At 27.3% G+C, this 26,297-nt stretch overlaps 1 protein-coding gene across 2 annotated transcripts in view; it reads right to left on the bottom strand.

Annotated features, from left to right (window-relative positions):
* Positions 1 to 211: 211 nt before the first annotated feature.
* LOC132920488 (nitric oxide synthase, salivary gland) overlaps positions 212 to 26,297 on the bottom strand; it is a 78,482-nt gene continuing 52,396 nt past the window's right edge. Inside the window, exons 4-25 of one of the 2 annotated variants that reach the window (XM_060982913.1) lie at positions 23,690 to 23,852; positions 22,375 to 22,466; positions 17,481 to 17,622; positions 15,713 to 15,852; positions 13,750 to 13,924; positions 13,577 to 13,678; positions 13,293 to 13,487; positions 12,758 to 12,855; positions 12,507 to 12,651; positions 12,251 to 12,355; positions 10,817 to 10,905; positions 10,624 to 10,743; positions 7,134 to 7,341; positions 6,638 to 6,770; positions 6,254 to 6,547; positions 5,173 to 5,342; positions 4,906 to 5,116; positions 4,546 to 4,633; positions 4,254 to 4,378; positions 3,979 to 4,124; positions 3,152 to 3,343; positions 212 to 1,663 (exon numbers count right to left, since the gene is read on the bottom strand). In XM_060982913.1, the coding sequence (XP_060838896.1) occupies positions 1,550 to 1,663; positions 3,152 to 3,343; positions 3,979 to 4,124; positions 4,254 to 4,378; positions 4,546 to 4,633; positions 4,906 to 5,116; positions 5,173 to 5,342; positions 6,254 to 6,547; positions 6,638 to 6,770; positions 7,134 to 7,341; positions 10,624 to 10,743; positions 10,817 to 10,905; positions 12,251 to 12,355; positions 12,507 to 12,651; positions 12,758 to 12,855; positions 13,293 to 13,487; positions 13,577 to 13,678; positions 13,750 to 13,924; positions 15,713 to 15,852; positions 17,481 to 17,622; positions 22,375 to 22,466; positions 23,690 to 23,852 (3,247 nt within the window). In that variant the 3' untranslated portion in view covers positions 212 to 1,549. The remainder of the gene's footprint in view (positions 1,664 to 3,151; positions 3,344 to 3,978; positions 4,125 to 4,253; positions 4,379 to 4,545; positions 4,634 to 4,905; positions 5,117 to 5,172; positions 5,343 to 6,253; positions 6,548 to 6,637; positions 6,771 to 7,133; positions 7,342 to 10,623; positions 10,744 to 10,816; positions 10,906 to 12,250; positions 12,356 to 12,506; positions 12,652 to 12,757; positions 12,856 to 13,292; positions 13,488 to 13,576; positions 13,679 to 13,749; positions 13,925 to 15,712; positions 15,853 to 17,480; positions 17,623 to 22,374; positions 22,467 to 23,689; positions 23,853 to 26,297) is intronic. The other variant, XM_060982914.1, reaches the window with a different exon arrangement.

The raw sequence follows: 26,297 nt of genomic DNA, 5'->3' as shown, positions 1-26,297 counted from the left end.
ATAATAATTAGTAGCAATAGGAATGATTTTTTTCTTTTTTAAATTATTAATCAAAAAACGATAAAAATATTCAAGTACACCCATTATAATAAAAAATAGCCAAGATGATAAGGGTATATTATTTTAATAAGAAATATATGTATAGAGCTATAAAATCTTATTAAAAAAAAAAAAATAATAAATAAAAATGGAATAAATTGACGCGTTAAAGTGATAAGATAATAATATAAACCATGTATTGTTGTTTAATTAAATATAGTAAAGATTTAAATGTAAATACTTTTGGTAACATAAAAGAATATATTTATATGTAGTTTATACACAAGGAGATAATTTACAAAAAAATTCAAGATGAATCCATGATAAGTATTACTTTATTTAAACTATTAAACTATTAGATCAGTTGTTCTCAATATAGGTGGTACACGGGAAGCTGATGGGTAATACTTAGATTTGGAGAAAAATTGGAACTATTATATTTTACCGCCATAATTAATACTAAATATTATATAATATTAGTTTCAAGTGGGGTGTGAATATTTTTAGTTTGTACTGGAGTAGAAAAAAAGTTGAGAACCGCTGACTTAGATTATTAAACTACATTAGGTACCTTTACCGAGTACGTTTAAATATAAGTAAATAATTAACTACATAACTAACAACATTTCAATTGCGTATTGGTTAGGTTACAATCATACATAGGTACCTACATGGCTACATATAGTTATTATATGTAACTATACCTATATGTGTGTTGTATAATGTGTAATATGTACAGTTATATGTATAATATTGTCTAAATTACAAATGCTGATGAATTAATTAAAATTGAATTCATAAATAACATTACAATATTATGTTCGACTACGTTGTTCCAAAAATTGTTTTTACTCGCCTCGTATTAATACATCAATAAATGATGTATAATATGACTTTTTGATCAACTGAAATCGAAACAAAACGGAAACGTGCGGGCATTCATTAATTATACACACGCAAACTCATATGTGAGATCGTTTAAAAATTACATATTTTAAAACTCAAAAGTGGGCAGTACGTATATCGCCAGAAAGAAAACACGAAATCATTAAAAAAAAAAAAAAACCAACAGTTTTATTTCGTATTTTTGAAGCATCCAATAATTAATGAACAGAGAGTCAGAGACGTTTTCGTTTTTATGTTTTCGGCGAGTGGGTAGCGTATAGAATACTTAATGTATGTACATACCTATAACAGATACCTCTATACTCACTACACAAGATAATATGCGGGCGGACTACAATACGATGATAGTGTGTGTTGATGACTCGGTGTGTAGGTGTGTGTAGAAAGGGGATAAGCACGTCATAATAATAATATTATCATATTATTGTAAATTTGAAATTATCCGAAAAATAATAATATATTTATACACTCGCGTCTACATACGTATTATTAAGTAGGTACGTATACCTAAAAGGTAATATAATTACAATTTTTTGTCTCTAAATTCTTGTATCGTTGCTATGGACTTAGCCAACATGTTGCCTATTGTAGGCCAAATTGAACGTTATGGAAGCGTTTCGGACGCCATTCGGATTCGAGCAGACAGCCTTGAACTGTTGTGCACCTCAGCCGTCCTCAGCGTGATGCCGAATATGTCTTCGTGATAACGGTTGTCGTCCTATGCAACACATAAATTATAATATGTAATAAATAATAATATATTACAGCAATATTGGTGTATATATTATATATATTATATTATATGGCGTTGGACGTGGGTGCAAGTGGATATTGCAACCAAATGCCCAAACGACTACAACTGTCAAATAATTCAAACATCTCATACGATTTTCGTTAAAATATGTAAACACATAATATTATTTCGACTTTTGAGAGACGTTTCGGCAAGGGGTCTGTTATTAATCTTATCTCTCAAACGCGCGTGCCACGGGGCGTCAATCGCCATCATACATTTCCGAAATCGAAAATCAGGTAGATACAACTACATTATTATAGTATTATACAGTAAATCACACAATAATTATGTATAACAAATACGATGTCAGTGCAATAGGTAGTAGGTATTCGTAGGTTTATGATATTTATACATCTGTATATGGTTTTGTTTAGATCGCAATCCGAGGTCGTAGTCGTCATGTTATTCTGGTAAACCGACATACATCCGTGTAGAGGTGTACAGTATAATGTAATAACGTTATGTGCGTTTTTACTGATAAAGGCGTATACGGTATATAATATATATATATATATATACACATAAATAACGCCATAGTAAAGGTGTACGAAGACGAGTTTATATTATGATATATACAGCGCAACGTATAACGCGATGCCAAAAATCAGTGACGTGTGCCTATCTTTCTAGACTTTCATTTCCTGATGAGATCGGAGACGCGCTGAGCGCTGAAACTACGATTTGTAAAGGACCTAGAATCATGATGTTAGGCGAGTTAGTCAGGTGTGGTTTTGAGTTTTTGAAATCCATCTAGAGGCGTTAAAAAAAATCCTTGTATTTCATATCATTCTATTATATCAGGCTTATAATAATTTCATGCAGTTTATCCGGAAACATAAGCCTGTCCGTAAAATAGTGGTTTTAGAAACGTAAAGTACCTATCTATAACAATAAACGGTTAATTGTAGCTAGTTGTGTATAATTGTGAATAATCGTGTTATCAATTATGATATATTATTGATTACTTATCGTGCAATAATTTAACCATAGGTAGACGGTGATTTTCTATAATTTATAGGACTTGCTGAATTTTTTTAAAAATGTAATATATTTTAACATACACAACTAAATAAATCCCTATCCCATTTATATGAAACGAGTTGGACCAAAAATACAAAAATAATAAACGATTTTAAAATAATACCAAATAGTTATAATATTATTATTACTCTCTATAAAATATTTCTAGGATTGTGTCTGGGGAAATGTTATAGTGAACTTAAGACTTAACCCCCGTCTTCCGCTAGGTTAGATATGATTATGTATCCTTTAAAATATGAATTAAAACGAATCTTACATTATTTTGTAGATATTGTAATAATATGTTTTGTAAAATCATGCTGAAAAATAAATAAAAATATCGTTCCTGACTTTTCGCCCCCGATCACCATAAATCTCGTATGAGCGTACCCGTAATCCCAACATGAAGTTATCGGACTGTGTCGAATTCATGCCGGTTTGCTCTTGAATTATCGACTTGAGGGTCTGGTACACGTTTTCAGCCATTTTACAATCACCACATACGTAAAAGTGTCCTCTTTCCACGGCTATTAATTCGTATATCATTTTCGCTTCTTTCAACATCAAGTCTTGTACGTAAGTCTGTGGGAACAAAAATGTAGTTATATTATAACCATTGTTTAATTGATCACAAGTATTGTTTACGAGAGATAAAAATAACATAATATTATTATAGTTTGGCACCGTTTCGAGTCAACTCATTGTCACGAAATCGGATTCACATTTAAATCACATATATTCAACAGTTATTTAATTTTTCATAATATTATAATACAGGCATGTGCCCAATTAGCAATTTATTACAAATACAAGAAAAATAAAAGTGTCATTGAGGTACAAAATAATCTTAATTTAACAATTTAATTATTAAATGAAACTGAAAAAGAAGGGGCCAGAATTGGCTATAGACATACAATGATGAAGTGATTATTTAAACCATAGTTGAGGAAGTTGGTAGATTAAAAACAACATGGTATCGAGTAAAGCGTGAAGGAACATTGTAAAGAATTTGAGATACAGTAAATATTTATTTAAATGCATATTGATTACAATCAAAAATAAAATATATCATTAATTCAATATTTCAATAAATATTCATAAATTGGAATGATATAGTATTCTGGATGTTTGCGTGAAATGATACCGTTTTCAACGATGAGTTTGGCTTGTGTATGTTTTAACATAAATATGATGTCAATATTGGAATATAAACCTACCTTCGGAATCGATGGTTCCCTAGATAGTGCCAAGTAAGTCTTGTTCAACACGCCTTCTTTTATCATTTCCATCTTGTCCGTTTTGTAGAGATCCATCGATTTATATTGGCATCCGAAGAACAACATGGTTCTGCCCATTTTGGTATCTGCGGCGGACAAAGGATGAGTCAGACATACTCGTGTAATGGACATTTTAACGTTATTATAATAATTTATATGTTATACGAAAATAATAATATAATATAATGGGTATTATGAAGACGTGTCATATTTACCAATGCCGCTTTTCTTCTGCGCATATCTGTGTTGCCAAAACGCTCGGAACGGGGCGATACCTGTGCCGGGACCCACGAGTATTAACGGCTTTGTCACGTCTTCGGGCAAATGGAAATTTGGTGCACTATATGAATAGGAAAAGAAACAGTTACAGACATTACAATAATATTTTTGATAGCCACTGCTTTGTCATCAGTAGCGCACACAGAATGTTGTTCTTATGTGCGCCACTCATCGTCAATACTGACACGATATTAATAACACGTTAGTTTCAGCAAAGATTATTATTACCTTCGAATAAACATGTACACCGTGTCATTTATGTTAGCGTCTAATAAGTAATTAGAACATACGCCGTAGTGTAATAAGCCTTTTCCACCTGAATAAAAATAACAAACAATAATGATTTTTACATTAAAACCAATGATTTATAGGTATTATTTTTTATATGAATTTATTTATGCTTCTTCATCTATGTATCGCGTGGAGATTTTACATAAGGGTAAAACTATTTTTTAAACATATTCGATAGTTAAAATATGTCTATCCATAAAAGTTAAAAAAAAAAAATAAAATTAATTAATTCCTATAATAAATTAATACACGCATATTGTTATATTTTAATATAATGTTAAATTTAAAAAAAATTACCTTTAGTCTTATAAGTCACTACTGCGACAGTGAGGTGCACTTTATGCGGATGTAATAAACTTGACGAAGAAATACTGTAAAATCTCGGCTGTAATGGTGTAAGCTGTGCGACTAATAAAGCAGCTGGTGGTTTAATAGAAGGAAACTCTTGGAAAATCTCTAGAAGATTGGGTAAGTTCCAATGACGCCAATCTTCGTAAGCGGCACTGTCCTATAACACGTGGGCAATTTAAAACAGTAACATAAAACAACGTGATAATGCCTTACTGTCGCTAATGCTATGAGATTTTTTTTATCTGTAGGATCAGTAGCACATGAAGCAAAAAATTGTAGCATATTTGGCGTAGGTGGTGTAGTGATGTCTAAGAATCGTGTCAATAAAGTTCGCAAAGAGCATCTTGGTATCTTCTCGTGAGGTAACCAATTCTTAGATACACCTTAAATAATCAATAACGTCGATGAGCATAAGAAAAAAAAATATTATAATATAATACAATATACATATTAAATATTCGAAAAATACGATTTAGTTAATCTATAAATGAAATTTATTCTAAATAGTTTAAAAGTATGTAGATGCTTGAGTAAATTTATAAATGTAAAATTTAGTAATGATAATCATTAAGAATAAAAAAGCTAAACTATGTTCAAGGACTCTCAAAACGTCGGGCTTGCTATAAGTGGATGGTTGGTGATTTAAAGTTTTCTACTTTTCTAGAGTCATAAATTTCACTTGTGAAACTTATCTTAGAATACGGTCTATTATGTGGGGCTTAGATTCTGTAGTTGACTGTCATCGGCTAGCACGAGTTTTGCAGTGTAAGTTTATGAGTTTTTCTAGTAACAGTACCTATTAGAAATTGAATATCCAACTCATGACTATGTACGTCAGTAAGTTGTTTTAATTTTACATTTTCTCTATTTCAGAAGGAAGACAATTTAAAAAATAACCCAGTCACATAAATAAATTATCTCTGTAAATGGATTTTGTATTGAACAAAACGTAAAATTATTTCAAATTCATGTTTTCAAAAATTTAAATATTTAAATGTCAAAAAAAGTATTAGAAAGATTTTTTTCCCAATACACTATATTGTAACTGTTTCGTGATTTGGATAAAATTACTATCCTTAAGTAAATAATATATTATACATACGTATAATGACGGATTTCACTAAATTCGTTTTGTACACATTTCTAAAGTTACCTATTATTATTCTTTCAAAAATATAAAAATAAATCTACAACACAAAAGCATAATATGTTTTATAAAATATGTATGAGCAGTATAAATAGTATACTTAAGTATATATACAATCTAAAAGTTAATATTTATTGAAAGTGTTACCTGTAGATGTATGTTTTTCTTTGAGCATTTGAAGTTCCATCGGTTCGTCGGGATCTTGATCACATTGCAAGTACGGAATAATACCAGACACTAGTTCATCTCGGTTGGTGGCGAACATGCCCACGTGATCGCCGGGTCGATACATTATCTTCTCCGATTTTCCCCAATCATCCACGTCAATTTCTAGCCACAATGTCACGCGGTCACTCTTGCAATCTCCACTGCTGCTCATTAAGTTCTGTTTGTTAGAGAGTCGGCACGTCCAAACTCTTTTGTTGTGATAATGTGAGTACGCTAAGATAAATAAATGCATAAATCGTAAATACTTATGCAATTCGTCGATAGTAATAATATAATATTATTATGTATGCGTTTTGTACGTACCGGAATGCAGATTGTCCGGCTCAGAACTATTCACGAATCGAACTGTAGAGGCGGACAGCTTTTCGTTATGAAGTACCTGTGAAGCTTCGCTAAGAGATTCGTCCATGTCCAAGCAGAAAGTCTCACACGCCACCTAATAGTGTGCAACATGTTAGTTTTTTTTATATTTTTAAATAATGTAAACAGTGTTAGTAGCAATAAGGCTGGCCCCAGAAACGGAACACAGAAGCTAAACAAAACATCATAATATAATGTTATAAAAACCGATTTAAAATAATTATTAAAATAAACTGATGATATTGCAGTGGGTTTTCAGACGAGAGTAGTCTTATGGTTTTTTTTCGATTAATCGTTGGTTTCTCAATAAATATTTTTGATTATTTATTTTGAAAAATCGCTGCAAGTTTTATATAATAAAGATATACCATACACGTTTGAACTGAGTACAAAAGCTCTTCCGTCGAAAAGCAATAAATTGGAAATATAAAATAAATACTTTTGATGTCAACATTGTTTTAAGTCTGCTCACATGAAAAACATCAGTAGCCCATTTTTTAAAGGCTTGCTCTTGGCCACACATTTCGTCGCCTTTATTGAGTTTGATTAGTCGTTCTCCACCAAGCTCACCTAGAAGATTATCAACATACGAGCCAAATGCACAAAAGTTGGGATACGCACTCGAGCCCAATCCAAACACCGCAAATCTGTAAAGAGTAAATATGATTTTATTTTCTTTTAGGTTTGGTTGTGATTTGAATATTAATTTTCTTAACGTTTTTCAGTATACAAATAATATGAAATTGAAAAATAGTTTCATTTTTAAATAATTACTTATTTTATCATATTTATGCTTTTACATAATGTTTACACAGCCGTCACAGAGTTTTTAATTTTGAATTTCAATGACAAAATTGTTTTATAAAAAAATTAAGTATATTTTTTCAGAGTTCAATATTATATTGAGTTAATATTTAATATTTGATTATTTGAAATGAATAAAGAACGTAAGGACAATAATTTTTCCCAACCAATAAAATTAAAACATTTCGAATATTATATAATTATATTGTAATATAAAAAATAAACTGAATTACTGATTAAAATTATTATAATAATAAATAATAAATAATAAATTATTATTATTATTTCGTAAATGTATTAATTTATAGTAAATTTAAAGTTAAATATCACACCTAAAATATAAAATAGGTACAAAACAAAAAAAATTGATTCACCATATCCATATTATACGGCATATTTTAAAATAGATATATATATATAATTGCATAATATGTACTTTTTACCATGTACTTTATACATAAAAATATTCTTTTGGTGTACTTTAAAACTTTAAATTTATAAATACAATTTGTAGATACTTAGTAAGGATTTTATTCGTAAGTTGATTTTTTTCAATCAGCTTGCTGTTAATTAGTTATTATTATCCGGTTTTTTTACGTCAATACGTCAATTCCCATCTCCCGTCTTCTGTTTTATACTTACTACAATTTAGTTCGTATGTTATGTTTTCCTCAAATTTTATAAATAAAAAATTTTAATCATTTTCCTATCCACTAAATTTACACTGTAAATATCTATGTAATACACATTTCTTAATATATCTGATGGGTACCTAAGAGTAAGATAAGTTTAAAAGGTTTTGAGGTTTTTTCGAATGGATTACTAAATCTTATCGCCAGTCAATAGCATTTGTGTGTATGTGAGTGTTTTTTTTTTTTTGTTACCTTCGTTCGTTCTAATTTATGAGTACAGCGTTATTACAGTATCACTACCCCAATAAATATTTTAACCAAACATTTAATGGTTATGTAAATTATGTCTTAAAATTACACCATTGATCTTAAAATAATTGTAATTTATTAATGTGAAATTCCAAGGATGATTAGTGTAACGAATTTGTTTAACTTGTTATATTTAATTTATAATATAAAAAAAATAAGTTAAGTTAAATTGACTAATATATTTTTTATAACTTTGTTAATTAAAAACAATTTAATTATTAAAAATTAAAATTTGACTTTCTAATCGGCAAAAAAAATTTAATACAGTGAAATTTCTCAATAGTGAACGATTTCTTGGAGACATGAAATTTTTATTATTTTCAATGTAAAAATCTCCGAATAGCGGACGCCTATATAAAAAAAAAAACCCGAGATAACGAGAATTTTTACGCTAAACCAGTATTTTATCGATTTTATTTTTTTAGTATAACTGAAAAACGAAAAACCGTGATATTTGAAATTTTCACATACTATTTATGTTAGAACTTCCAACACATGAAATAATTTTTTAAATATTTTATTTTTGATCTATTTTAATATATTTAGGAGTTTTAAATATATTTTTTTAAATGTTGATAATGAAATATGATGCTTGAAAATTGAATATAAGATTATTTATAAGTTGTTCTTTTATTAAAATTTCATATTTATTTATTTAGCATATGGTTACCAAAATATGCATATAAAATGAATTTAAATTGAACATTTCCATAACAATGGTCCACTCAACACTTGTCCCCATTTTTATCTTTATTAATTTGTGTAATAGTAAACTGGTTGTTGTATTGATACTATATTATATTTTAAATGTTAACAGTAATATTCATTTATACTTATTTTATTTGACTAATTTGATAATTCATTGTTAAAACGCTATAATTAATTAATTTAACATACCCATAGTGTATATTTTTTTCTTTAAAACATTTACCCCTTATAAATTTCAAAAATTTACCCCTTCTGAATAGTGAACAAAATTTTGGTGACCGAGAGTGCCGAGAGTGTCCGCTATTTAGAGGTTTCACTGTATATACCAATAAAATAATCAATATTTTTGATTTTTGAACCCCAGAGTTAAAGGAACTTGTAGTAGGCATAGTAATATTTAATGTTGACAACCCTAACTAATTTTTACACCATTCGTTAAAAACAAAAGCATCTAGAGTTAGAACAATACATCTCATATAGGTAATAACTTATAAGGGCTATTGAAAATGTTATACATTAGTATTTGTAAAAAATATAAGAATTATTTCAGTGATACAAACTATCAATCATGAAGTACCTATCCTACTATATTTTTAAGCAGCTAATTGCTTTAATAAACATTATCGGAAAAAAATGTCCATGCGTTTGAATTTATTAATTTAAAGAAATGATTGTGTATGTGTATGTGATATCGGTTATCAACTACCTATCTTGTATATCTATAATAAGCTGTCACGTATATTTGAAATTAATTATGATTATAAATTTAGCTATTTTAGATATTTCCTGTAGAATATTATTTTATAATTCTCAAACAACCAAAATTATTAACGAATAGTTAATACAACACGTTATTCAATTTGTATTATTTCTGTATAGAATTACTTTGAAGATAACATGCAATTATATGTTAAAAATTAACTTATTAAATACAAAATTATTTTCAAAAAAAAAAAAAAAAATAAGTTATTAAACTTAACGTTTTGATTTTTAATTTATCATGCCTAGTTATGTAAAATTATATATGGACATATATTATAGTTTATCTTCAGTGAAAATTAAAACTTTTGCTACACAATATGTATCTAATGTTAAATTATTCAACGAAATATTTAGTAGATACTTTTTGAATATTTTATATGTTTACGAGTTACCATTAGTACCTTCATAGATATTTGGCTTCCATTATTTTTTATAAATTAATCATTGTTTTGTTCGGAGTATTAGTTAGTAAATACATTATTTTGTTTTATAAATAATCGTATATATGTCCTGCGTAGTTAATAAATGCCAATCAATTAATATTTTTTACTGTACGTTAAAAAACGAAAAATTATAATCATAATTTGTTAATATCAATATTATTTGTAAATCAATTACGAATATAATAACGTAACACGTTTTTTCGTACTCTAATAATTTAGAGTTATTATTTTTATTTTATTTGTTTTTATTTACTTAATTTTAATATTATACCTGACATTTCCAAGTGGTCCGAAGTTATCAACATCTGTCGAATCTCTGTTAGATACATCATTTAGATCAGTTAAATGATGACATTCTGAAAGACTATTTGCCTTTATAAATGATGCGGAGCTAAAAATAAATATTTTAATATTGGTGATTAATTTTGTCATCTAACCAAATTTGGATGAGCTAAGGTCAGTACCTGAGAGGTGATGATTTAATGGCAAGCGATTTATTAGAATTAGTGCCTTCGTGTTCCATTTTCATTGAATGCAATTGTTGTGCAAATTCCTGTAGTGAATAATAAAAACTCAAAAACAAATATTTTTCTTATTGGAAACTTACATTTTTATTTTTTTTAAACAAGTTTTAGTTACGTTAAAAAGAATAAAAGTATGATTTATTTAAAGTTTTTCTTTTTATTTATATTAACGTAACTTTTAAAAAGTCAACGAAATAAAGGTTCCTCTTATTTGATTTAAAAATTGGACAACCCCTAGCAGCATAGCTAAAAAAATACCTTTAAAATATTTTGTACTAATTCTTAACAGCTAGTATTCAACCTATGCAAGATATATTCATATAGATATAAAATTAATAAAAATATTACACTATTAGTAAAAATTATCGAAATAGTTCATTCTTTTCAATCTCCATCAATAACCAATAGTATTCCCTTCTGCATTAAATATAATACTACATTAAATTCCGTATAAGGACTCTTATTCCAGTGTGCTTGGAGAATTGTTTTTTTTATTTTAAGAATGACGAAAATTGGTTTCATAAAAAATATAAAGGTGTTCCGTGAAATTAACGATTTTTCGTATAGTAGGTATATTACCTAGCTACTTATAATTATGAAATATGATCATATAATCAGAAATAAATGTGTTAATAATATGTACGAAAGACTATTATACGTCCAATGTTATAGATATAAATAATAAAATACCCACTTTGCACAATCTAATAAATTAAGATTTTCACGATGCATGAGTTGTCTCCATATTGTTTTTTTAATAAATATTTTTTGCGATTTTTTTGTTTTTTTTTTTTCATTTTATACTTTATTTTTTTTTACACATATCATAATATTATATGTTCATCTGCATGGATAAACATTTTGTTATTGATTAATTATATACCTAATAAAGGTTTTCCAAGCTCCAAACAAACCTAAGGACATTTTTGATTTCTGGAGAGAAAAAAAGGTCTACTTACTCGAGTATTTAAATTTAAAAAAACATTAAAGCTTAGCTAGATTAATAAAACATACAACTGAAATAGTTGTTAATTGTATAATTTATTTTACCCAGTAAAACGCGTCCATTTACCAAGCCTACACCTACCTATCAAAATATTTTATCTGCAATGCAATTACAGCTCTATTCGTACACCTGCATTAAAAAAAATAATAAATATTGACAACAAAATATTAAAGTCAGTTATAGTTAAGTTATGAAAAACGCATAAATTATACAAATGTTTTAAAAAAAAACTCTTGTAGGTAATTAATCAGTCACCAATTATTCGTGCCAACTATTAAATAATTAGTATTTATTTTTAATTAATGAAAATGTACAAATTTACAAGATGGATTTAATATTTTATTTAAACTAAATTAACTTAAACGTACCTGTCCATTCTCCGGAGGGTCACCGTTACCAAAAGTTGATACAACTACTAACAATAGTGCCTCGTGTTCAATACTTGTCATATCATATTCTTCCATGCTCATTACCTTTTATATTAATTTCATTGTTATTCAAATATTAATTAAAATCGTCAAAATATTTATTTTAAAAAGTAAATTATAAATACAGTGATTACAGATGTAATAACGAATTTGTGATTTTGATCTTATTGGCAAATTAACTATCTATTAAATGTACCTGAGAATGAAAAGCATGTGCAAATATTTCACCCAATTTTTTCGCATACATTTCTGATCTTCCCGTTTCTGTTGCATAGAGTATGGTCGCTTTTATTCTACGAGACAATGCTTGTCCAAATAATTTTGATGTAAATTTCACAGCTCTATTAAAAAAAAAAATGTACTTTAATTGAATGAAATACAAACATATTATAGGTATCAATATTGTATATACTCGTAGGTATTACATATATTTTTTTCTTTAAATACCTGGCGATTTGTTTAAAGTGGAACTTTCGTCTCTGTTTCTTTAACGATTTTCCTTGGTTTTGTCCTTTTTTCCAAACATGAGTTTTCCAGGCTGGTTCCTTTGAACATATTTAGTGATATATTAATGCATTTTAATAAATAAGAAATGCATTTAGATGAAATTATAGAAATTGTGTGTTTTTTCTGAAATTGTTTTTCAGAAGTATAATTAATTAAATACTTCATTTACAAGAATAATATGATTTTTGTGAATAATATGTTTTTAATATTAAATTAAAACAATTTTGGATAAGTTTTTAATATGCATCCAACAATGTCGCCAATCTTATATCGCTTAAACGATTTTAATATTTACAATGTATGTTTTTAAGATTGAAATAAACTCGTACAGCTCTGTAAATGTTTACTTATTATAACTACTACTATGTTATTCTAAGTACTTTGATTATTTTAAGAAATGTAATAAATGTATTAATGATAAATTGACTAAATCCGTAATATTTCTAGACCGTGTATGTCAAATTTCAGATATTACCTGATAAGCATACATTGGATGAAGCTCGTAGCTAACCATTTCTTGATGAAAAACAGGAGTAATCGAGCCAGAAATTGGAGGCACAATCCATACCCAATCCGCGGGACATCCTTTTCTTGTTCTTAACTCGTTGTCGTAGTGTTTCATAAACGATTCAGATGCAGTGTGATGATCCATTATCGTGATATTGTTTGACTATTGTCAAAATAAATATTATAACTTAAGAATCTCAACGTTTAGTATAGTTATTAGTTATCACAACAAGTACCAATACATTGACTTACTTGGAAACTGTGGAGTACAGCTAAATTCACTTCAATAAGAGCTCGATCTTTTTTTAAAAATCCGTAATTTTTCAATTCATTTTTCATACGTTCTAAAACTTCCTGGAAGTTATAAATTAGTTGATTAGTAAAAATAAATAAAATTGATCATCAAAAACGCATCGACCGCTTACATCTAGAACATTATATCTATGTGGGTCACATAGATTCCTACATCCGATTTCCGAGCTCATGTACCACCCATTAAACGGACAAGCCGTGAACTGAATTCCTCCACAGTCGAACATCATTCCGGACACTGCGGGAAGACAGTACCATCGGAGACCCAAGTCAGAAAACCAATCGAATCTGAAAGCAATCGGTTAAAACTACCAGATAAAGTAATGCCGCGATTTATAACGCGTCTCGTCGTACCGTGAAGTCAATTTTGTGTATACTTTACATTGATATATTATATTTCAGTGTAGAAGTTTAAGTAATATTTTGATATTTTGGGGTTTAAATACATTCCGATCAAGAAAAAATTGCTTTAGCTTTACTGAAAACACTTAATTACTATTTACAAAATTAATTTTGATCATGCACCGAATATAAAAAATGTATTGTACATTATATATTATACTTAACTATAATTTGTATGTTTATCGTACAAATTAATATAAATAAATACATTTTTTAGTGAATCTGGACAATTTAAAAACCATACATTAAAATTAAATATATGTTATATCTTTCAGATTCGTCATGTAAAATATACACTTAACATTACACATGTATAAAAACAAACGCAGATATAAATGGAATTGAGAATCATTCATTTTCAGAAAAGGTGTTGAAATACTGCAATTAAGTTTGTAATGCTTAAGTATAAAAATATAATATACATGATATTATTGTACCACCTATATTGAAGCTGGTATGTGTTCACAGTAAAATATGTCGTATAACGACATTTTATCCCTATAACGTGTTTGAAATTGGATAAAATGCACGGTTTTTTTAGTTAATAAACATTAAATTAATTTGCAGTTATAAACCATAGACATCTACACGTTATTTGTATTTTAAGATTCGAGAATAAAATGCAATTATGCGAAGTCATTCATCGTCCACTCTGGAGATTATATTATTATGGAATAATAATCATATTTCAATTTTAAATCAATTTCTATTTTATCCAAGCAAATTATCTTTGATTTTTATCAGAATTTTTATTGGTTTTTAATCAAACTGCTTCGTTAAAATAAAAATAAAATGTTTTTATCTCTACTTCCTTTTAACACTACATTTTACGTCATATACATCAAACGGAACTCATAGCTCACAAATATGTGTTATGTATACATATTTTAATAGCTTTTATATATGTTTATTACGATGCCATGTGTCATAACATTCATAACTTTATAAACTGTGTTATTGGTTTGAATATATAATCTAATGAAAATTCAAGTATAAGAATCCTAGAAATACTATACACGTATAATTGCCAATTATACATAGTAAACAATTTTCATAAGATTTGTATGTATCGTTTTTGTTCGTGTGGCTTAGTTATATTATATTCATGGACTGTTGAAATTAACAAGCAAATATTTATGTATCAAAAAATATTTACAAAAACATAAAACAAATATTTACAAAGTGAACTAAGTGAAAATTATCAGCTTAAATATTTGGATACGTAATTCGTGTTCGAAAAATCAAATTATGGGTATAACAATATTGCCAATTGCAATTGTATCCTTGATATAAAATGTACATAAAACAAATTTAATTTTATAGTTTCGTGTTTTCTATAATATGTGTATTTAAATATACCAACATTTTCAAGTGATTGTTTGGTATTAATGTATTTTTCATAGGAATCTATATTAGTATAATATAGCATTTTAATTGTTTAACGCTTATTTACGAAAAACCGTATAGTGATTATATAATTGTAAATAAGTATGCGCATAACATTAATTAAACAATGTATTAAAACATAATGGACATTTTTTTAGAAGTATTACGTATAGTAATCAATAACAAATATAAATATATGTATTATACTAAACTATTGATGAATTGTATTAATTTTAACTTTAATTTATTAATGTGTTAATAATAGCGTGTATAACTATTTCTACTCACGATGGATGAATGAGCGAAACTTCCAAAACTAGTTCCCTCGGTAAATCGAAATAATCTGGATCGTGTCCGTTTGCTGATAACACCAAAGGGAGTAAATCCCATCTTGTGCCCTTTCCGCGCCAACCTAGTTTTGTACACACCTGAAAACCACGACACTTCGTTGATTTAATTGCGTCCAGTACATTATATTTTAGTGATTGAGCATTTGACGTGCCAGCATATTTCGGGTAAAATATATGACCTACCACAAATTCCGAGTATCTACTCCACGTGACCTACCACACATTCCGTGTATGGCACGTGAATTACCGAAACATTTAAATATTTAATACAACGTTAATCCTATATAATATTATACGTACACAAAATAATATAAATAGTTGAATTGACATAGGCCAATATAGATTTTATTTTTAATGAATTTGTTTTTTGTGAATTACATGTTATAATTATAATTCAAATAAATGTATGTGGCTATGAGAAACTTTGTACTGACATAATCATATTGTTATGATGAGTTCTCAACCATTAACTAAAACTAACAAATAATATAATTCATGTAATCATGTTTAATACAATAAATGTTTTATTAATAAGTTATGGGCGGTATAATAATATTCTAGACATCAATATAAATGGTATACTAATATATATGTATATAATTATTTGAGTTAGTGTGAAGTCCGTTTGGTTGCGTACAGTTTGCTATATTAACTATTTTATTTTAAATACTTAAGATTTTATTTTAATTAAGTTTTTATTTGTTTTATTGAATGAATTTTTTTTGTGGCATATTATTTAAGTTTCAATTAAAACTTAAAAGTCATTGGTTATATTATATGTCAAGTCCAGTTTCGATTCAAACGAAATAACAGATTTGTATACAATAATGGTGGAAGTATAGTCAGTTACTATTTAGCTTCTATAATTTTTGAAAAATTTATAAACGATAAATATATCATAAATATTAAGACCTAATTAAAATTATATTGAAAAATAAGTTATAAAAATTACATATATACTGTGTATATAATATGTATTATAATACTACAAAACTAAAATATATAATAATTAATAAACCAGTAAACAACATACTGTAAGTAACATACTTTACCCAAAATATGACTGTAATATAAAATGTATTTAATTAGTAATTTTTACGTGGATTATATTTCTCCAAAATATCCCGTTTTAAAAAATTATACACATCGACTCCGCTCACTATTAAATCCACCGTCTACTGTTTATATTACCTAACTATCGATTTAACTGAGTTTTAAATTTATAAAGATGGTAGAACCCAGTCATTAGTCTAATGATGAGTTATATAAAAAACTGTTTAATTTTATGGTTCACCAAAATTTAGCCAATTATATATTAATATAATGTAAAATTTAGATAAAACAAGTTATATGTATACAATTTAGAGTAACGATTTAACGTTACACAAGGAATAACCACCAACGCACTTATAATATTTAATATTTTTTTTAAATATTTGTATATTATATTAAATTTAAAGCTTGGCAAAATCAATAGTCAGCGGAGTTGATTCAACATCGGAAGAATCAATATAATATTGTTGGAATTTATTGTTCGGTCATATTATTCAACGTTACCATTTTTGTCATATTATTTTCTCTATACAAATCATTTTATATCCTTAAGAAGTGTCAGAATCTGAATTTAGAAATTTATTTTTACGACTAGAAGACATCAAGCATGTACTTATTAATTTTTATTTATATATATAATATAACAATATTACGTCAGTGAATTCTACGTTCATCGGGTCGCCAATGATTGTTCCGTCTGGTTGCTTGTATCCAGCGTAAGAAATCAGTTGAGAGTTCCACACTCGAAAATCGTGCCGACCATCGGTCCTTTGTTGAAATACAGTTATAGCTGATCTAAAAACATAAATATTTGATTATAAAGTATGGTGTTTAAGATTATTTTATTGACATACGTAATAAAAAATATATTTTAAAATGGACGTGACCTTTATTCCGATCAAAATTGTGCCTTTCCCTGTTCGGTCAAATCTAAAATAGATCGATTCCTCTTTTTGATGAATATCTCTTAATGTAAATATCTTAAATAGCTATCTCTTAATGGCTTAATTAATTTTTAGTCAAACCAAAAAACTTAATAATAATAATAACTATATTATGTTAAAATAATTATTGAAAAAGTATTTAAAATATAAGTTTTATACAAATTAAATATGTAAGATAAAGTACGAATATGTTATTCATCATTAACTATTTAATAGTATTGCAATAATTACTATGTGCACATATTCAATTTTTTAGTCCACATTATAACTTTTTTTTTAGATAATATGACGTGCCATATATATTTCTATAAAAAGAAAATATATGGACATGTACATAGTAATATAATCATATATTTTCGTGAAAAAAACTATAATAATGATAATACCAAAAGAGATTAGGTATTTATTTTATTTTATAAAGTTAGATATGTGTATATTATTATATTTAATATATTTCTTTGACACTAAGAACCTCGTATTTTAATAAAAATCTTATAGTTATCATTCTAACTTTTATTCATCTATTGTTTAATAATTAAAATTTGTTTTTATTCGATCATAATAATTATTAAATATCGTTTTATATAATATTATGTACTAATATTTTAATCAAGTAGTTAAATTTTTAACAATATTTTTTTTAATCCATAAATTATCGATAAATCGTGGAAAATATACAACAACAACAAAAAAATTTAGGTTGCAATAACAAGAAACTATAGTTATTATCTAGTTGTATAGTTAATGCTTAGTTATTTTAGTTATGATGAATACATGTTGTAAAACTAATCAAATTATTGTACGTTTTAATGAGACAACGCTCAAATTTTAATAAATTCCAGGTAAACACAATTTTATTTTGTTTTCCATACTTAAACTCGATTAATTTAATAATAGTTTTTAGTTTAAATTTTACATAAATAGATTGTGGTCATTAAAAAATGTCGCTATTTGCTACAAGCCCTAATAGATAATTTAATAATATTCGCAAGAAATATTTATGTATTTTTTTTTTTTTTTTTTTTTGAAATGAAGTCTATAAAATTCAAATTATTATGTGGTATAATTGTATGTAATTAAAGTATAGCAATAATCACTTTTAAATGTAAAGAAATAAAATAATACAAATTGTTTGAAATGTATTTTATACAACAAGTATTCATATTCCATTGAAAAAGCAAAATAGTATTATCAATAATTGTTCATAAAAAAATTAAGAACTGTGACTTTAAGGTGTATTATTGAATAGCGAGATGAATAATAATAAAACAAATACCAAAAAATGAAAACTTAACGGTAGTAACAAAGTGTGTTATAATAAAACATTTTGTGTTTAAACAAAGTGTTACGTAAACATTCAACTTAAAAACTGATTAAACTTGGTTCACAATGAATTGATCACTACATAATAAATTATGTTCTCTTAAAAATATAAATATGTTTTTATAGTTTTTTAAGTTATAACCAACAAAATTAAATTAACAAGTATTTAGTGTAAATAGAATCGTTCCGTTGGCTAACAAAAAATGTGACAAGTTCTTTCATCCGTATTAACTACTGTGTTTTTTACAAGAGAGAAACTTATAGACTTATCGTTTCAAAACTTTGTAAATTGTAAGTGACTGTTGAAACTTTTCAATTCATCTTTGTAATTTTTTAATATAGTCTTGTAAAACCACAAATCTAAAACGGTACAACATTGTATTTGTATAGAAAAAAAAGTATTTATATTTTTTTAACTACCTAGTTAAATGTTTTTTTTTCCGATGATTGTTATCTGAAGAATTGAAAAATGTTTTATAACCAGCAAACCAGGTAACGAAAATCATAGAATTTAGCATTTAAGTATATACATGTAAAGTCAAAACCAATTTGAATAATCTTTCGTGAGCTTAAAAATGAACAATAGTCGATTGGGTTTTTATTGCATTCATTATGAGAGAAAGATGTTCTTTTGCGTATAGGTGAATTTATTATCGAATGATTTTTTTTTTTTTTTTTAATGTTAAAACGTTGTTGAAAAAATATTTTCACCTTTAACATGTTTTGTGACAATAATATTATGAGAAATATTCTAGTAGAAAATGAAGAATAGTTTGTACATTGAAAGTAGATTGTATCAATTTAATGAGTTTGAAGTTTTAACACGTTTAATTTTAATATATTAGATTTTAAGATTGACAATAATGGGGAAAATGTTAATTTTGGATACGCACATTTTGTTTAAAATAATTGCGTATAATGTAAAGTTTACTAGCAAAACTGTCTTAATAAGAAAGTTTTTAAGTTCATTGGTATTCCTATATGCAAAATCCTTTCCGTTTTACTTCTAACTTCGAGTTCGTCTTATTTATATTATATATATATATAATATAGTATGCTGGAATAAGTACAAGCGATATTAGACGACGCAGGAAATTAAACCGCATTTAATGCATTCGCAGTTGATAAAACTTTTAAATAACACCTTGCTATTAATTGTATTTCTACTAAGTCAAATAATTGTATTGGTTATGAATTATTCGGTTGGAAATTGGCCGTTGATAGTATCTGGTCTACTTTGATACGCACTAATTACAAGATCTTATGCTTATGATAATAATTATTGATGAAGCAGCATAAATAGCTACTATTTGAAATTGGTTTTATAATATTTAACTAAGCCTACGTATAGTGATAATTATTATTAATTAGTACATATTATTATTTTATACACTAATTATACCATTATAAATATTCTACTCTACAAAAAAAAAAAATGAATACTCTTTCGTTGATTAATGCGGGCACAAGTGAATAGTTAACCATTTGGAAATATTTGAAAATATCAACAATTGTGAGGTCAATAGTCAAGTTAAAAAAACTTTCATGGTATCCTCGATGTAAACGATGACGTGATATCTGCCATATCCAGCGTACCTAATTGTCGTTAAATCCTGCATTGTGTCAAATATGACAACGATCACAGACTGTGACTGACAAGTGTGTTAAAACTATTTAAAATTAAAAAATGAGCCACCTTAGTGTGATCATTGCAATTATATTTTAATCATATTAGTTAAATAAATCTCAAATTGCTATAAATTGGAAAAAAAATGGAAATATTTTTTTTTTACAAAATAAAAACGCTCATTAATTAAATGTATTCGTATTTTCTTTATTGTGTATAAGTGGCAATATGTTACGAAAGACATTAAAAAAAATATTATTGTAAGTGTTGAGTATACGAATAAAATCATAGAGGAAAACCTTATGAAATATTCATTTAAGTAGTAAATTTGAAGTTAAAAGATAAATGACACTTTATTTTTATTTTTTGTTGTAAGTTATAAGTTATAACTATATCAGTTTATAACAAAACCAATTTTTTTTTATGTATCGTGTTATATAGCTGTAGAATAACTAAAACACAGTTAAAAAAAAATGATAAACATTCACACGTAGGACGTAGACTTTTATCTATAATTTTGTTCTTAGTATTATAGAATATCGATTTTTATGGTAATGGTACTGCATACGAAATGTTGTTTTATGTCATTCGTACACGTTATAATGATCATTCATTTTTAGAAATTAAATTATGATTTGCGTGCAATAGCCTACGATTGTGTTAAATTACATAAGAAAAATTAGTATTTATTGGTTATAATGGAATATTTTGCTATTTGTAATCGATATTTTATTAAATTATATTATGTAGTAATATTTTTACATATTTTTAATATGAACATAGAAATATTCAAAGTACTCAACATATACGAGTTAAATATCTTAAATATAGTATAGTTAATTGATTATTTAATTTTCGTACATATTATTTATTAGTAAGTTATTACTTATTAGGTATATTTATAACATTTATTTAGGTATAAAGAATAAATAAAAAGTATAAAATAATCTAAGAGTTTAATTTTTTCGTTTAATATTTTCGGATCATATTTATTTGACTTGTATTTCATTTACAAACACGATAATCATATAAAATATCAGTTAGAATATGACGTGAAATATCTGTTTTGGATTTAAGATGTGATGTATTCTCCGATATATGCAAATGTGTTTGTTACAACAAAATGTACAAGAATAAAGGTGACAAGAACGGGTTCATGTGGTACATCCAATCAATAGCTGACAGTTTAATCAAACTTATAGAATTTAATTCTGTCTATATTAGATGAAGTGGAGAAGTATCGCACGCTGGTTTGCGTATGCAAATTAAATTATTAAACGCACACTGAAATCGGGCTACTCGACAATACTATTTATATAACGCCTCCGCCACTACCACCAGCACCACCGCTTCAACCACCTTCACCGATAGCGCCATCACCTCAACTACTACCTCCAGCATTCCTACCACCACCTCCACCACCACCACTATCACCACCGACAACAACAAGAACAACAATAACATCGGTATACGCATAATAAGGGTTTGAAGAAGAATAAATTGAGAGGTTTCGGTTCCAGAATTTTGTTTAATATGCTAATATACATAAATAAATAGGTATTTTATAGTGGCCATGGATGAATGATTTGTGTTTTAAGATATGTTATAGACTTGTACCGTGTATTGTGAATAATGTTTATTTTGGTTACCAACCTTATGTTACCCTTGTTTGTGCTGTACTTTATGTGGTTGCAAATAGCTTCAAACATGTTGCTAGTCGTAGTCACTGATCTACAATCAAACATCTGAAAAATAAACAATAATTGTGAAAAAAAAATATTTAAATAGATATTCTTGAAAATAATTAAGAGGGCGCGATGTAACGATTTATGGTGTCTCGACCAGGAAAATTTAAACCACATTTAATGAGAAAACGAAATGTTTTTCGATATAAATGTTAGATAATAAAATAAGTAGGTATATTATGTAAGTTTTAAATAGTTAATTAAATAATATTTCAACAAATAAAACGAAAATTATTTTTAAAATGAAAAATCTATATATTTTATTGTGCTATGTTAACCAATATATTATGGTATAATATTTTGAAAATTCGTAGTTTTATAATTCGATAAAAATTTTTTATATAAAATAAATGGATAAATAAATAAAATAATACTATTAAATTATAAGCGATTCATTTGAAGACATTGTACAATGTTATTCATTTTTATCTATCATCTAGTACGGTACGAAATGTATCTTCAACGTTCATATAGTTCAATTCATTTTTAACAAACCAGAATAAGATTATGTACGATTTTTTCGTGATAACCACCGACAACCCACTTATCATTGGTATGTTCAAATGTTTTCTTCTCAATCCATCGCGAATACTCAATAGGTTTGAGTTCAAAATCATACTGTATAGATAACTTAGTAAAAGAAAACGATTATAGTTTTGATTGAATAGGCGCTTAGAACCATTGATGCGTGTTCAGCAGAATGGGTTAAAAATGATTCGTGCGTAGCCATAAACTTATAACTTAAAAAACGTTTTCATTCATATTTTTTATTTTCACGAACATTTACTCTTATTTGGCAGATATACAACCATTTTCAAAATATATGTAACTCTGTAAAGAATAAGGACGCGTAGAGGGAAGACATAGAATGGTTGTACAATTTCATATATAATTTATAGGTATATTTAAAATATATATATATATATATTTATGTACATATTAAAAAAATATATATACTATTTAATATTGCGTAAAAGATTTCCGTTGGGTTTCGTAAATGTTTTTATTCCTTTCGTTTCTATATTTCATGCAGTCCGAAAAAGATTTGCATTTTCAAGTTCTAGCTGTATACTAAAGCATTATGGTCAAAAATTCCTTACGATATTGCTTTCATAATATTTTTGAAGTATTCCAGTTTTATATATTATAATATCTTAACGTGAGTATACGTAAAATATAACTTAATGTCTGTTTAATAGTTGTAGAAATAATTTGAACCTGACCTGCAGTTTAGCCCATTGTATTCGTCCAATACATCTGGCGGAATTCCTCCACGCTAATTTGGCACCAAATACCAATTCGGTTTCTGTAAGTTGATAAGTACCGGTTGCATTAACTTCTTGTTGTACTTGTTCCCATCTGGCTTCATACGCTGGAGTATTGGACCTATAAAATTGAAAACCGTTGTAAAATAAACGCGCTCAATTAATATTCAATTAGAACGTGATTGGGTGGAGTAGTAATATCATGATGTATATAAAATGCTTATTTGCATAAACACATAATAATTAATTATTATTCAGATAAATATATTAACTTAATTTAATAGGCAAGAGAGTTTAGTTTAGTAGGTTTTTTATGATATAGAGTAAAATCAAAAAATGTATTCTCGTTACATTTTTTTATTTTTATTATTAACATTATGCAATAAATAATATCATATTACAAATGATTATAATGACTTTTATTAGATACCACAATATTCTAAATAATTTTTTTTTTGTTAGTAATAATTTACTCTGTTACAGTAGGGTGGAGTGAGCGTCTATTGATCCAGTCCCTTTAAAAATGTTACTGTTATATAATGGTATTATAATAGTTATATGTTTAATTTACGTACCCCCAAACATTTACTAGGCAAATAATGATTATAATTAAATAGAAAGGTATAAGAATACGATTTTATATGCATTTTCTTTATTTAAGACTGCAGTAATAGGTATATTACTTAAAACAAAATAATAAATACGCAAAAATGATCGAGTGATTCAATTATCATGTACATATAAAATATAAAGCGCAAGCACTTTGCCACCATATGTAAGTGGACACCCGATTCAATAGGTTACGACGTGTACGAAATAACATGATAGCTACGATATCTTTATGGTGGCTAGAAGATCAGATATACACTTTGCGATCCGACAAAGTTTTAAAATAAATTTCGATTTTAACCTCAGCGACGGCGGTGGTAGTGATGTTCGTGTTGGTCAGGCGTATATTATTATGTACGACCCATTTTACTAGTATTCGTGCTATTTCCCTCTATATGTACCTATACAGCTATGTATTATGTATAGTGTTCCTGGTAAAATAATTCGTCATTTTAGATTTCGTGCCGATCACTGACAATTTTATCGCAGTGCCATATGACGATTTGTTTAATTATCGTGCCGTTTTAGGATGTGTATTTTATTTATATTTTATTTTCGTGTGTGGTTATTTAACGCTAAAATATATTTTCCCCGTATAGCGAGCTTATCGATTGAAGTCGTGGAAAAAAGTACGTCACACAAGTTCAATCCGGCCGATAAATGAAAAACGTCTACTACTAAAACCAACGAACAACCACGCAAAATGAAGATTATAATAATTATATTATATTATTATTTTTCACGTATACACGTATTCGTCATTTCAGACGTTCTTAACATACGAAAGTGTACGGGGTGGTTATTTTTTATCAGAAAACGGTAATTTTTTTGGGTATATTTTTATGCGTGTCGTTATTTGTCGGAATTGTTTTAAGTATTTTACTTTTTTAAATGACAATAATGTTGTACATTTCTTAATTAATCTTCTGATCTATAATTTAGATGAGTAGATTCGTGGAGTATAACACGATATAACACACCTCAAAATGCTTGTTCACTATTCCGTCAATCTAAACTTTGAATACTTATATTGGTTTGTAATAAGAAATAATAATTAATGTAAATTTTGAATTTTCATTTAAATTGTAAAAACTTAAAAATAATAACGAGAAAAAATGTTGCGTTCTAATGACTTGTAATTATTATTAAACATTAAAAAGTTTTCAAAAACACATCAATTTACCGAGAGAATAACGGTTTAGCGATAAGAGAACTATTTACTACTCGGTATAATATAATATATTATTATGATATAGCCACGGGCTACCTGCGAGGTATTCGGAATTATTATTATTATTGTTATTATTATAATTATTATTCCGCGTGTACTGGTACACAATATGTCGTATATACACATGTATAGGCATATATAATAATACAATAATAATAATAATAATATAATATTACTATACGTACGTTATGACAATTATTTTATTATCATCCCGACGGAAGCAACGATGGTTAGACGTGGTGTGATGGGTGTGGTATTGGCGGTGCGAGGAAGGAATAAGCTCTCGACGTCTCGGCGTGGATTACTATTTTATTATTACTATTATTATTATTATATATATATATATATACCTACGCAGTATAACAGTAGCAGCATACGGCGCGACAAATTTATTGTGACTGAATGGGTATAACGATACGACGTGGTCTCTACCGTATTAATAATAGTCCTTTTCTTCCCTTCTCGCGCGCGAGAAACGCATATAATACGCTGCCGTCTGAGAAGGTTTATATCGAGATTAGCTATATAATTACCTGTGGCACGTTTATGTATTATGTATTATTATTATTATTATTATTATTATAGTTATGATAATTTATCGTTCTCGCGGTACATGACGTGGTTATCCAACCCCCTCCTCGATGGGGGCAATGGGTTGATAACGCTCGGCGGTGATGACACGCGCGGTGGCGGTTGTGCGAAGTATTGTGACGAACAGTGGTTTCT

Source organism: Rhopalosiphum padi, chromosome 2 (genome assembly GCF_020882245.1).
Source record: "Rhopalosiphum padi isolate XX-2018 chromosome 2, ASM2088224v1, whole genome shotgun sequence".
Taxonomy (NCBI): Eukaryota; Metazoa; Arthropoda; class Insecta; order Hemiptera; family Aphididae; genus Rhopalosiphum; species Rhopalosiphum padi.
This window is presented reverse-complemented; position numbering and strand designations above follow the sequence as displayed.